Source organism: Tamandua tetradactyla, chromosome 11 (genome assembly GCF_023851605.1).
Source record: "Tamandua tetradactyla isolate mTamTet1 chromosome 11, mTamTet1.pri, whole genome shotgun sequence".
In the NCBI taxonomy this organism is placed as follows: domain Eukaryota; kingdom Metazoa; phylum Chordata; class Mammalia; order Pilosa; family Myrmecophagidae; genus Tamandua; species Tamandua tetradactyla.
This window is the reverse complement of record NC_135337.1, coordinates 89,697,460-89,711,483: the sequence shown is the minus strand read 5'-3', so window position 1 is coordinate 89,711,483 and position 14,024 is coordinate 89,697,460. Positions and strand designations below refer to the sequence as shown.

The 14,024-nt window shown below is 52.9% G+C and overlaps 1 protein-coding gene and 1 long non-coding RNA gene across 2 annotated transcripts; one reads left to right on the top strand and one right to left on the bottom strand.

Moving 5' to 3' along the window:
* Positions 1 to 1,010: 1,010 nt before the first annotated feature.
* On the bottom strand, positions 1,011 to 2,798 carry LOC143649664 (uncharacterized). Its single transcript, XR_013159143.1, has 3 exons — positions 2,659 to 2,798; positions 2,244 to 2,462; positions 1,011 to 1,364 (listed from the first exon to the last, which is right to left on the bottom strand). It is a non-coding gene; the product is annotated as an uncharacterized LOC143649664 (long non-coding RNA).
* A 5,245-nt stretch (positions 2,799 to 8,043) lies between these two features.
* Positions 8,044 to 12,196, top strand: DAND5 (DAN domain BMP antagonist family member 5). Its single transcript, XM_077119401.1, has 3 exons — positions 8,044 to 8,367; positions 10,526 to 10,770; positions 11,938 to 12,196. Exons 1-3 carry the CDS (start codon positions 8,044 to 8,046, stop codon positions 12,194 to 12,196), a joined length of 828 nt encoding a protein of 275 aa, XP_076975516.1.
* Positions 12,197 to 14,024: the final 1,828 nt, after the last annotated feature.

The window sequence follows — 14,024 nt, the reverse complement described above, 5'->3', positions numbered from 1 at the left end:
CAGACGGACGAATGGATGGAATGATACAGCAAATGAGGCAAAAGGTTAAAATTGGTGGATCTGAGTATATTGAGAGGTGGTATATGGGTTTCTCTGCCGAGGTTTGTGTTAGTTTTGCAACTGTTCTGTAAGTTTGACATTATTTAAAAATAAAAAATTGGGGTTAAAAAAAGAAAAGATTACAGTTTGCTTGCTCGGGTGGGGTCAGAAAGCCTGGAGGGGCACATGCGCAGCAGCACTCGGCGCCTCCATCCCGAAGTGGAAACCCCTTGCAGCCCATGAGCGCATCCGCAGTAGAAAGGAGATCTAAATTCCGATGTTCCACCCAATGGGATTTGCCCGGGAATGAAAAAGAAGTCACAGCTGCTGGTGGCAACGTGGGTGCTTCTCCCAGAGTTCATGGGAAACAAAGGGGGAAGCAGGACCCAAACGATTCCTTTTTGTAAGGTGTCCATAAATTATTTCACTGGGCAAAGTTGGCACAAATGGTCCCTTTTATATAAAGTTTTAAAATCCTGTGTTCATGCATGTGCACCTTAAACGGTAAATGATAACCAAAAGCCAGATAGGGATGCGTCCGAAAGTCAGCATGGGGATCCCTCTGGAGGGGGGCGGGGGGAGGGGGAGGGGACAGGAGTGGCCTTGGGGTGCTGGTCACGCGGGGGGTGGGGGACTCTAACAGGTCACTTTTCTGTATTCGAAGCTAGTTCTTGACCTGGGCGAGAGTTCCAGCGATGTCCAAACTCTGCAATCATTCTTTAGGTTGTATATAACTGTTTAACGGTTTTTTGTGGATTTATTTTAGTTCACAATTTTTCAAACAAAAATAAAATGAAAGGATTACAGCCAGACGTCTCACTCCCATATCCGCCGTTCAAGGTCTGAGCACACACACATCCCCCTCCCGCCCCCCCCTCCCCCATTTCTTTTGCAGCCTGGAGAGTTGATTTGTACATTTTTATCTCCATTGTTTGTGAATTATTTCGCAAGGACAGAAGAAACATAGGCATTTATATAATCACTCAGATTTAACAAATATTGACATGATAGCTCATTTGCTTCAGATCTTCCCCCCTTTTTTCTTTCTTTTATAAAATTCAACCCACGCGATTACAGCCTCCATTAAGGGTGCAGTCCCAATTCTCCCCACCATCCCTTTTCCTCTGCCCCCTTTCAAAATAATAATTTTGAAATTGGCTGGTTCTGGAAGGAGCAATCTTTATGTCTTCACTACTTATCCAGAATCGGTGGGAATATACAATATTTTTTAGTTTTCAAATCAGTTTACATACGGCGGGCCATGGTGGCTCAGAAGGCAGAGTTCTCGCCTGCCATGCAGGAGACCTGGGTTCGGTTCCCCGTGCCTGCCATGCAAAAAAAAAATCAGTTTACATAAATAACTACTTGCATGTATTACTGTAACTTGCTTTTCTCTCCCAACCCCAGGCTTTCTAGATATTTCCACGTGGTTCCCTGTAGATGCCTGCTTGGTGCCGGAGTTTTTCACATTGTAGATCTCTGCCCATTATTGATTCAGGAAGTCAACGTGGTGCGATTTTTTTTAAGTTCTTAATTTTTTTAAGCAGTTTTATTCACACACCCTACAACCCACACACCCTAAAACCCACCCAACGTGTACAATCAATGGTTCTCGATACAATCACAGAGTTGTGCTTTCACCACCTCAATTTTAGAATATTTTTATTGCTAAAAAACTAACAACAACCCTTATACTCCCCTATTATTAACACTTAACATTGCTGTGGTGCCTTTGTTACAACTGATGCTGAATATTATAATATTACTGTTAACTATAGCCCATAGTTTGCATTAGGTGTATGTTTTCCCCACATACCACCCTTGTAATAGTGACATACACTTGTTTTAGTTCACAAAAGGATATTCTTATATTTGTATAAGGTCACTGCATTCATGTAGGGCGAGTGAACATATTGAGACCTCTTTGAAAATACCATCTGCCCCAGTCGGTTCCCCGTATAGAAGGTGTTTCTTACTGTACTTAGTGGTTAAAAAAAAAAATGTTTTCACAGGTTCACCCGTGAATGAAAGGGATCAAGAGAGAGAGGAGCTTTAGGCAGAGACCGGCAGGGCCCTGTCCGCCATGAGGAGGGGCTTGGGTTTTATTCCAAGGGCAATGGGGAGCCATGGGAGGCCTCAGAGCAGAGGAGTGATGCATGATTTCTGCGGGAAGTGGGTCAACACACGGAAGCAGGAAGACCCACCAGGAGGCTGTTATGTGCTTCCAGGGGCGAGATGATGGTGGCCTGGACCGGGGCAGTGGCCTGGGCCGGGGCAGTGGCAGTGGACATCCAGGCCATGGTTGGAACATGACGTCACCACTACTTGCTAGTGGTCCTTCACCCGCTCCCAGGTCTTTATATCGCCGACCCTTTCTTCTCATCCGGGTTTAACTCAGCCCACACCTTCTCTACTCCTCGTACCTTCAAAGAAATAGATAATAAAGTGGGTTTGGTCCCTAGCCACCAACAGCTCAGTCTCATGAGGAGACACACAGATCAAGGAGGTGAAGGAAGAAAAGTTTCCCCAGATGGGGCTGCTGGGAATCCAAGAATGGGAATGTGGTCTGCAGGGAACTGCAGGACATTTCAGACCACTCCTTGAGAAACCCGAGCGTACAGGTTTATTGTCAGGGTACTGCGGGTTGAGGCTAGGATTCTGCATACAGCAGGCTCCTGGGGGCGGGGCGTCCGAGGGGCGCGGCGCTTCTCCTCAGGGCCGCCAGGGGCCGCCGGAGGGACCCAGTAATTAACCGTCAGCTTAGGAGGAGACAGAGTTAGAGCCCACCTCTGATTGGCTGGCGCCGGTGGTCAGTCAAGCGTGGGCTACCAATGGTGAGAGAGGCAGCTATCGCCCCGCCCCTGGCGCAAGGCTTAGCGCCCCCTCGGGAGATGGTGGGCAGTGCAAGGGGGAATCGCACGTCAGCTTGGGATATAATGGCAAGAGCCTCCTTCCCGGGTTGTTGCAAGGATTGAGATGATCAGCGAGAAGGCAGTGGAGACAGGCCTTGGAATTAGTGCTGGGGGTGCCCTGGAATTCATATTACGCATTCATTCATTCATTCAATGGATATGGAATGGGCACCTGCTGTGTAAAAAGCATAGGACAGTGTCATGATCTAGGGGAGGCAGACGTCAGACAGGTTAGAGAGGTGATGACACACTCGTGACCAGAGACGTCGCCTCTGAAAGACTTCACATGCTCCTCTGTGAAATGGGTGCAATCATTCAAAACTCCCAGGGGCCAGGCCAAGCTCTCTGGGGGGCCAGGACTTGGTCTCTTCTCGTTCACAGTCAAAACCCCAAAGCCTGCTGTTCAGTAGTGTTTGGGAAAATAAATATTTGTTGCATAAATCAATGAGATCAGGCTGTATTGGCTGAGGCAAGGCCAGAGCCAAAGTAGAGATTCCTTGTCTGACATGCACACAAAGCAATTCAAGAGTCTTCGTGGAAGAATTTAAAAAACAGCGACAACACTGAGTTCATATAACATTGAATTAACCATTTCAAAGTGCACAATTCAGTGACATTTAATACATTCACGATGTTGGGGAACTGTTGCCTCTATCTAGTTCCAGAGCATTTCCATCAGCCCCAGAAGAAATCCTGCGCCCATTTATAATTGCTGCCCATTGTTCCCTGCCCCAAGCTCTGACATCTACCAATCTTTTTTCTGTCTCTGCAGATTTACCCATTCTGGCCATTCCATATAAATGGAAAATCCATTATGTGGACTTTTTTTGAGGTAGTAATAAAATGGAAATAACCCAAATGATCCACAATAGAGGGCTTATTAAAGAAATGACAGCCTATCCAGCGAATGGAATACTACACAGCCATCAAAAAGGAATGAGGCCACCCTCTAATTTATCTTTCTCAGCGTATGGTCCAGCAGTGGCAGCAGCACCTGGGAACTTGTAAGAAGTTCAGATTCTTGGGCTCCATTGCAGACCTCGTGAATCACTCACTGTGCAAGGGTATTGGTTCTTTTTTATCTATACTTACTTGAATGCCTGAAATAGTTCATTTAAAAGCAGGGGTCATGGAATATAGACTGTCAGCTTTATATCAATGTTAAATTGCTTGAACTTGATATCTGCACTTAAGGTGGTGACATAAGTGAATCTCCTTTGTCTTAGGAAATGTACGTGGATGTATTAAGTGTTCAAGGAGCAGGATGCACACAGCTGTTTTGATTTGCTAAAGCTGCCGGGATGCCATAGAGCAGAAATGGGTCGGCTTTTACAATGAGGAGTTATTAGTTTTCAAATTTACAGTTCTGAGGCCACGAAAATATTCCAATTAAGGCATCAACAGGACAATACCTTCTCGGAAGAAAAGCAACTGGCATCTGGGGTTCTTCTGTCAGACAGCAAAGCACATGGCCGGCATCTGCTGGTCCTTTGCTTCCGGGTTTCATTGCTTTTGGCTCCTGTTCTCTCTAAGCTGCCTCTCTGTCTTTTATCTCCATACCTTTGTACTCCAGTAAATGATTAAGATCAATGTCGCATGGGTAGTCTCGCAACTCAATTGAAACAACTTAAGCGAAATTCCCCACCCACAATAGGTCTGTACCTACAAGAATAGATTAAAAGTACATGGCCAGGGCGGGCCACATTGGCTCAGCAGGTAGAATTCTCGCCTGCTGTGCTGGAGACTGGGGTTCAATTCCCGGTGACTGCCCATGCCAAAAAAAAAAAAAAAAAGGTACCTGGCCTTTTCTGGGGTACATTAGAGCTCCAAACTAGCATAACAAACTACTCTCAGAAGTTTAGAAGATAGATGTATAGAATGATATGGCAAATGTGGCAAAATAAAAATTGGTGGATCTGGGTATCTGGGGGTAGCATTGTGTTGGAGTTCTCTTTCTGGGATTTGCGTTATTTGTGCAACTGTCCTGAGGGTTTGAAATGATTTCAATTTAAAATGTTAAAAAGGAAAGCAAGGGGCAGAGCAAGGGCACAGATGGCTTTCATTTGTGTTTATAAAACAAGAGAGGGAAGGATATAAATATACAAGTATTTACAAGAAAGTGTGGCCTCCTGGCTTGGAGTGGGGAGAAAACACTTTTTCCCTTTTCTTAAATTTCTTTCTTTCTTTCTTTTTTTTTTTTTTTTTTTTGCGAGCTGAGTCCAGGCCACCACTCTTTAAGTTTCCTTTTTAATAGAAAATATATGTGCATATGGGTCAAAACGATTTTTAAACTATGAAGTCCTTACCCCCATTTTCATGGCCTGTCCCCAACAGGGCAACCCTTCTGCTCTTTTCAACATGCGAATACAAGTAAATGTAGTCATACATTCTTATCTCATCTTCTCATCCCCCCTCAAAGGGCCAATTTAATAGACACTCTGTTCTGGGCTTATAATTTTTTTTTCTTATGTATCTTTTCATGTTGGAACTTAAGGAGCTTCCACAGTCTTTTTTCATAATTTTTTTTTTATCATCACAATTGACTTTTTTTTCTTTTTGTGAAAAATAACATATACACAAAAAAAGCAATAACTTTCAAAGCACAGGACCACAATTAGTTGTAGGACATATTTCAGAGTTTGATATGGGTTACAATTCCACAATTTTAGGTTTTTACTTCTAGCTGATTTAAGATACTGAAGGCTAAAAGAAATATCAGTATAATTGATTCAGCACTCATACTCGTTTGTTACACCCTTCAGTTTCTGTATAACTTCACCATCACCTTTGATCTTTCTCCCACTCTTTAGAGGTATTTGGGCTATGCCCATTCTAAATTTTTCATGTTGGAAGAGGCTGTCAATAATATGGGGTAGAGAGATTGAATTAGCCGATGTTTTGGAGAAACTGGGTCCTCTAGGTTTCAGGACTTATCTGGTCCAGGGACACCATCTGGAAGTTATAGGTTGTATGGAAAGTTACCCTAGTGCATGGAATCTTTGTAGAATCTTATATATTGCCCTAGGTGTTCTTTAGGATTGGCTGGAATGGTCTTGGTTGGGGTTTGGCACGCTATGCTAGGTAGCAAGGTCTAACTGAAGCTTGCGTAACGGTGACCTCCAGAGCAGCCTCTCGACTCTATTTGAACTCTCTCAGCCACTGACACTTTATTTGTTACACTTCTTTCCCCGCTTTTGGTCAGGATGGCATTGTTGATCCCACGGTGCCAGGGCCAGACTCATCCTTGGGAGTCATCTCCTATGCTGCCAGGGAGATTTTCACCCCTGGGTGTCATGTCCCATGTAGTGGGGAGGGCGATGATTTCACTTACAGAGTTGGGCTTAGAGAGAATGAGGCCGCATCTGAGCAATAAAAGTAGTCCTCCGGAAGTAACTCTTAGGCACCTCTGGAGGACTTTTGACTTTTGCTCCGAGTCAAGTGGGAGCCATGGAGGGTTCTGGGGAGAGGAGGACCGTGTCCGGACTCAGGTGCTCACAGGCGCCCTCTGGCTGCTGCAGGGGAAGGGGGTGAGAGGGTGGGGAGCTGCGAGACCATGACCACGAGGAGTGGGGGAGAAGTGGATGAGAATTGTATGTGTGGGAGCGGGTTCTGCGGAGATTCTGAAGCGGACAGTTGCTGTCCTATCAGATATGGAGGGAGGATCAGAGTAAGAGAGGGGTCAAGGACTCTTCAAGGTCCTTGGTAGGACGGAGGGGCAGTTGGCTGGGTTAGGGGGGATCGTGAGCGGGTGGGTGGACAGACGGACAGGGCCTGGGGCCCAGCGGGGCTGAGCCGGGGCGGGGGTGGGGGTGGGGGTGGGGCCCCCGGGAGGCAGGTGTCCCGGGTCGGGCTGCCGCGCAGTCCCGAGAGCGGCCGCCAGGGGGCGAGTGCGCGCAGCCGCAGCTCCGGGAGGGAGCGGGTAGGGCCGGTCCCACGGCTTCCCCTGACCCCACACCTGGGTGCGAAATGGGGGCCGCAGAGGTGCCAGGTCCCGGCCCCGACCCTCCAGGGCTCCAAAGCCTGGGGCGCGGCTCCTGCCTGCCTTTGCCGTTCCCACGCCCTCCAACACCATTTCAGGCCTCTGCAAAATATCACCTCCTTGTTAGCTCTACCATCCGCATCTTACAGTAGAGAAAGCGGATGCCCAGAGTGGTTAAGCAGCCAGCCTGAGGTTGCACAGGCAGGAAGTTGCAATGCTGGGATTCCAACCCAAGAAGTCCTTGGAGGACTTCCCTGGCCACGCTAGAGGTGGGAGGTCCCTGCCCCGCCCCCTTCTAAGGCACACCCATTTTAATAACATCTTAACATGTAAGACTCTAAAATCTGAGTTTTGGGGGTTGATGTTGTCTGTCTGTTTTCCCCACTTATTTCATAGCTTTCTGTAGCAGCATGGACTCTTTTTTTTTGACACCCTTTCACTCCAGGGCTCATAATTATGCCTGGCCTGTAATAGATGCCAAAGAAAAAATAAAGGAGGTAAAGAAAAAAGAACAACCCCAATAATGTGAACTGTAGCTGGCTCATGGTGTTGACTCTGTATCAGATTCTAAGTGCCTTCCTTAAATTCTCTCTGAATCTTCAGAACAACCCCATGAGGCAAAACTGTTAACTCTACTATCCCCATCTTCCAGTACAGAAAGTGGAGGCCCAGAGTGGTTAAGCCGCTAGCCTGAGGTTGCGCAGCCAGGAAGTTGCAATGCTGGTATGCAAACCCAAGAAGCCTAGCTTTGAAGCCTGCTTTTGCTAAGATGAATGAATGAACAGGGGTGTTCAGAACAGGGAAGGTAGCCCCTCAGGGGGGCTCAGGCTTTGTACCTCTCAGCTCTCTGTCCAGAGACCCTGCCTTTTCCGCACAGCTGCAGGTCCAGCCGCCTCCTTTCCCCGCCTGGCTAGGAGGGGGGGCGGGAACCCAGCAGGGCCTGGTTTATTCTCCTCCCTCCTCCTGTGTTCCCAGAGTTGCCTCCCAGGCTGCCCAGGCAGGGGGTGGGTGATTTAAAGATCTGGAGGTCCCAGACCTCACTCATCAGACAGCAGGGTCCACTGCCCTGGACCCTGAGCCCAGTCCCAGACTGACAGACAGACCGGCAGGCAGATGCTGTTTGGCCAGCTGGCCGCTCTCCTGAGCCTGCTCAGTGGCGCCCAGCTGCTGGCAGGCCGGGGGAGACCCCGGGGTCCCCCACCTCAGCCCTGGGCCACCGCCAACCAGACCAAGGCTGTGGGTCCTGGGACCCCAATGCCCCTGGTGCCAGCCTCTGCCCTCAGCAGCTGGAAAGCTTTCCTGGGCCGGCAGAGAACCCGGCGGCTGGGGACAGGCAGGCTGCTGGGGGGGCAGGAGGTGGCTGCCACCACCATGTCTCTGCCACTGGACCCACAGGAAGTGGCCCGGGAGACGTGCAAAGCTGTGCCCTTCACTCACGTAAGCGGGTGTGGGTCGGGGGAAGAGGGCTCTGGACTCAGACAGATGGATTAGAGTATTTTCTCTTCCACCTAAATGTCTCCGAGACTCGGTTTTCTCTTTGGTCAAATGGGGCATCATCTTCTCCCTCCTGGTGTCCACCCAGTCTGTGGCTTCTGCGATTGCTACTGCCTCCACCTCCTACACCCAAGTCTTTATTTTCCATTGAGTGGCCAGGGGGCACCTGTGAGCACCTGAGTCAGGGCACATCCCTCCTTTCCCCAGAACCCTCCATGGCTCCCACCTCACTCAGAGCAAAAACCAGAGTCCTCCCTGTGGCCCCCAGGCCCTGCACAATCTGCCCTGTCACCTTCCTGCCCTCTTCTCCTCCCCCTCTCCACCTTGCCCACTGTGTTCTTGCCACAAGGGCCTCTCCTTGCTTTTCCTTGGACACACCAAAGTTGCCTCTACCCCGGGGCCTTTGCATGGCCTGTTTGCTTTGCCTCGAGTACTCTTTCCCCAGAAGTCCTCATTTTCTTCTTTCACCTCCTTCATATTTCTCCTTGAACGTTTCTTGTTTAAAAACTCAGTGCCTCCCACTCCATGCCCCCCTTCCTGCTTTATTTCTCTCTGCAGCACACATCCTTACCTAACATAGCACGACAATTATTTTATAATTGCCGTTCTTGCCTGACTCCCTCAATAGACTGTCTGCTCCACCAGGCACGGGTTTTCTGTTTTGTTCACTTCTGCATTCCCATCCCAGGCCCTAGAGTGGAGCTTGGCACACAGCACATACCCAGTGTGTGTTTGTTGATTGAATAAATGAGAAACAGTAGCTCCTGTCTCTTAAGGGGTGTTAGGCAGTCTGAATGAGGCAAGTATGGGAACTCTCCACAGCTACATACAGCCGGTGCTCCATCACTGTGGTGATTTAGGAATTTATACAGTGTGCTGGTTAGGGGTTCAAATCCTGCCTTCTCTACTGATTTCTGGGTGACCCAGGGAGAAGCAGCTTCCCTTCTCTGAGCCTCAGTTGCCACCTCCTGGAAACAGTTCATCGTCAAGGCTCGCTTGGGCCCATGCTATCAATCTGTTATTCATTCAACAAACCTCTGTCAAGAGGTCAGGCAGTACGGCAGTGATTGCACGGCCCTGGGGCGGGCTGCCTCTGTCGGAATCCTGGATTTGCCGCCTGCCACCCATACAACCACGAAGGGACCCGCTGGACCCAGGATCCAGCTACATAGCCTCACCTGGAAGCCATAAGGGTCCCAGAGGGCTGCCTGCTCCTGATAGGTGCAAAGCATCCCCAGGAGCTACTTGACCTGGAGCAAGGGACTTCTCCCTGCCTTGGTTTCCCCATCTGTTAATGGGGAATGTAATAATTCCCGCTACACAGCATCCCTGGGAGAACAAAGGGTTAATATGAGTGTGCGCTCAGCGCAGAGTCAGGCAAAGTGGAACTGTCAGTGTCAGCTCTTCTTACAGAAACTCATAAAACAAGGAAATGGCGCACAGCTATCATGTGAGAGTGTGGCAAAGAAAGAGACTCAGAAACCTGTGTGTGTGTGGCTTCCCCTGGAGTGGGGGAGGAGGGCTGTGTTTGTTGAATGAATAAATGAGAAGCAGCAGCCCCTGCCTCTGAGCAGGGCACGGTGGAACAAAGGGCTGGAGGCAGGAAGTGGTTTGGTGTATTGGACGGACATTGGAGAGCCCAGAGGGCCTTGGAGTAAATGAGGGGCAGGGAGGTGAGGGGGGACTGAGGGTGTGGGACTCCTGGGAAGCAGAGAAGGACTTTAGAGGAGGTACAGGGTTTAAGCAGAGAAAGTATGAGCTTCTAGACCTGCTTCTATGGAGAGGACTCACAGAAGGGACTAACATTTATTGATCACTGACTGTATACCAGCTCTGAGGTTGGTAGCTATGCCCTGGGGCCCACCTTCTCCCTTCTTCCCCGTCACCAAATCCCTGTGTTAAATTCTCTCTGTTGAAAGACTCTGCAAGGAAACAGAGGCCCAGAGAGGTCAAGACACCCACCCCAGGTCACACAGCCAGGAGGTACCCAGGCAGCCTGGCTCTGGCATTCCTGCCTCTCAGGGTGGGGTGGGAGAGGACGAATGATCGCATGAGTGGGTCCCCACGGCCTTGACGCCCTCTCCCCGGCCTCTGCTTCCAGGTCATCTCCCGGCCTGGCTGCACGGCCGCCCGCCTCCGCAATCACCTCTGCTTCGGCCGCTGTTCTTCCCTCTATGTGCCCAGCTCGGAGCCTACCCCTCTCGCCCTCTGCAACAGCTGCGTGCCCACTCGCCAGCGCCGGGCCCCTGTGGCCCTGTGGTGTTGGGCGCGCAGTCCGCCTGCCCGTTGGCAGCGGGTGAAGATGTCCGCCGTGCTGGTGGAGGGGTGCCAGTGCAGCCCGAAACCGTGAGCTGAGCACCACAGATGGACAAATGGACATGCGTTTTGGAGAGGTGGGGACACAGACAAGGAGGAGACAGGCTGATCCGGGTGACCCATCCTGGGTCAGGAGACCAGCCACACACACAGGGACAGACAGACAGGGCCCGGAGTCCTTCCCCAGCTATGGGGGTGAAACACAGGCAGATGTAGCACACGGCTGGTGAGCTAATTGTCTCACAGGAAGGACTTACCCCAGCCCCCAGGGGGTGGGGGCTGCCATCGCCCCATTTTACAGATGGGGAAACTGAGGCCCCAACGACAAGGTCCTTGGTCCAGGACCACACAGCAGTCAGTGGCTAAACAGGGCTTTGAATCCAGGCGGCCTGGCTCTCCCCAAACGAGCCAAAGACACCCTCCCGGTCCCAGGGGGGCGGAGATACCTACCCAGACCTGCCCCCATCGTTAGGGACTGGGAAATGAAGGCAGGCAGACAGACAGACAGACAGATAGACAGATGCAGTCCTGGGGTACAACCTGGGACCCCTGGATGCAAAGACATGACCTGTGTGCTCTCCGCAGCCCCTGCCCTTTGCGGTAACTGCACCCCCCTCCTTTTCAGCCCCCACGCCTCGGTTTCCCCCATGGCCTCACCCCCAGAGTAGAATTCTGCAGGCTCCATAAATGTTGGCCAAGCCCAGCTGTGTCGTGTGTGTATATGTGTGTGTGTGTGTGTTCCTTCCAGCCTCGGGGGGTGCGGTGGGCAGAGGGGCCCGTGGGGGGGGGGGGTGAAATGGAGGGGGCTCGCCTGCCCAGCTGGGCAAGGGCGGCCTGGCTTGGGGCGGCTGGAACCAGAGCCCGAGCAGATGGTCCCATCTGGCACAGGCGCGTGGGCATGTGGTGCAGTCGGGGCTGCTTCCAAATGCCCCCAGAGCGTGGGGCGGGGGCCGCCTGGGTCCCCCCTCTTCCTGCCTCAGGAAGGCAGGCCCCAGGTAAGGGGACCTGAGGAAACAGATGGGCCAGCAGGGGCGTGGGAGCCGGCGACCTCTGACCCTGCAGGCCTTCTGATCCAGTGGGAATGGCCCGGGAGGACAGCTCCCAAGCTCCTGCTGGAAGGGTCCAGGTGCGGGGAGAGGGGGTGTCATGAGGGCCCCGCGGGGAGGGGGGTCACTGCCTCCCCACTGCTCCCCGCAGGCTTCTGTGCCAAACCCCAGGCAGCATCCGAGTGGGCAGCTCCGCCCTGGCATGGTGGGCACCTCTCTCTGGCCGGCAGGAGGTGCAGCTCCCCCCTTTCCCCACCCCCCAACTCCCCACCTCAGCTGTGCCCACCTCCTGCCAGCCGGGGGAGTCAGCTGGGAACTTCGGTGCCAGGGGGGCCCCGGGAGTCCTCCTTGCCCCCTCCCGGGCAGTGCCAGCCTGGGCCCCCGCCCCCGCCCTCCCCCAGGCCGAGTAATGGGTGGGTAATGAGTGCTGGGGGAGCGGGGGAGGGGCAGGGGATGCAGGTGCCACAGGCGCTGGCACAGGGACCGCTAATCAGGTTTGCCAACGCCATCTGTCACCGCGCGAGCATCTGGGGCTCAAGGTGACCCTGTCACCCTCAGTTACAATTATGAGCTTGGCATCTGTATTAAAGCCCGCCAGCCAGCCGGGCGGGGTGGGGGTGGGGGTTTGGGGAGGGCCAGGGCCGGGCATGGGGTGGGGGCGGGGGTGGGACAGCGAGCCCCGGTCCCGGATGTCCCGTTCCCAGTGGCTGCGTGGCTGCCAAGTCACGGGGCTGCTCCGGGCTTCGGGGAGAGTGCGTGCGTGTGTGCGTGTGAGCGTGCACGCCCGGCCGGGCCTCTGCCATTATGCGAGCGTGTCTGTGCGTGGAGCTGGGGCTTGTGGGGTTTTGTGTGTCCCCCAGCTGTCTCCGTGCTTGGGCGGAGGTGTCTGGGCGAGAGGGTGCCCGGATGAAGTTGTCCGTGGGCGGAGATGGGAGTGTCTGGTGGTTGCGTGTGTCAGGGTGCGGGTGTGCGTGCGAGCCCTTGTGTGTGGTTGTGTGGATGGGTGTATGGTGCCGTACGTTTGGATGGTCGCAGGTTGTAGGTCTGGGGGTGTGGGTCTGCGAGTAGGATGCTGTTGGAGTGTGTGTGTGTCGTGTGTGTAAATGCACCGTGGATTTGTCCCTGTGCTCGCCAACCCCTGCTGCCCCGGCTCTGACCTGCAGGGTCCCCCGGGAGGCGGGAGCACTGTACTCAGAGGACTTCTGATTTGGGGGCTCTGGATTCTGGGCTGTGGGTTCTTGGATCTGGTTTGGGGGTCTTGGCTTCTAGATTCCGGATTCTGGATTCTGGGATATGGGGTTGATGGGAGAGTGGAATCTGAATTCTGGGTTCTGGGACGTGCTCTCTTAGATTCGGGGGTTCTGGGATCTGGATTCTGAATTCCGGAACCTGGGATTTAGGTGCCGCTGTCCGTTTCAGAGGCTGGAATCTGGATTCCTGGGCTGCAGGCCTTGACCACCCCCGCTCTGGCGCCCCAACCTAATGGGTGCAGAGACAACATATGGCCACCAGGGGCCGCCCTTGGTCCAGGTTTGGGCCAAGCTGCTCTAAGCAGGGAGGAATTAGGGAAGCGCGTTGGCCGAACTTAACCTTGCCATTTGGGGAGGGGGCTGGGGGTGAGTCCTTCCCTCTCTCCCTTCCCCTCTGCTAGTGAATGACATCAGGCCCCCCCATCTCACCCCCCAACCCTTACTCAAACATGAAAAACTGGACCCAACGTCGCTACAAATCGCCGGACTATGGGAGAAGGTCCCGGGTGATGGGGACAGAAGCGGGGCGGAAGGCACGTGTGCACGCGTGATGGGGTCACTGGGTCTGTGAAAACGTGTCCCGGTGCGCGGGCCGTCCGTATGTCTGGCTGTGGTGATGTGGTGGTGACCATGTGTCCGACGAGGTCCTGTGCGATGGTGTACCCCCAGGACAGCGAGGCTGTCCCTCCGTGGTGGGGTCACAGTCCTTGGAGGAGACCCCGTAATGTAGTGTGTCTGACTGTGAGGGTCACGGGGTGTCCGTGGGTGCCCCAGCAGGTGTGAGGGTGTTCATCTGGGGTGCCAGGAGCAGTATCCCCAAAGGCTGCGTCCCTGAGGCCATGGGGTGTCGTCAGCGGGTGTTGGGCAGAGGGCGTGTCCTCGGAGCGTGTCACTCTAGGGAAAGCGAGTGGAGGAGGACGGGGGAGGTGGGTGGGACCAGAGACCCTGGGAGCTGAGGCTGGTTCCGTCTCCCAGTTCCTCTCCCTTC

Bases quoted from the DNA above. Each gene is read 5' to 3' on its own strand.
- DAND5 (XM_077119401.1), top strand. From the start codon at position 8,044: ATGCTGTTTGGCCAGCTGGCCGCTCTCCTGAGCCTGCTCAGTGGCGCC. The intron at 8,368-10,525 runs GTAAGCGGGTGT...CTCTGCTTCCAG, and splicing joins AAGCTGTGCCCTTCACTCAC to GTCATCTCCCGGCCTGGCTG. The intron at 10,771-11,937 runs GTGAGCTGAGCA...TGCTCCCCGCAG, and splicing joins TGCCAGTGCAGCCCGAAACC to GCTTCTGTGCCAAACCCCAG.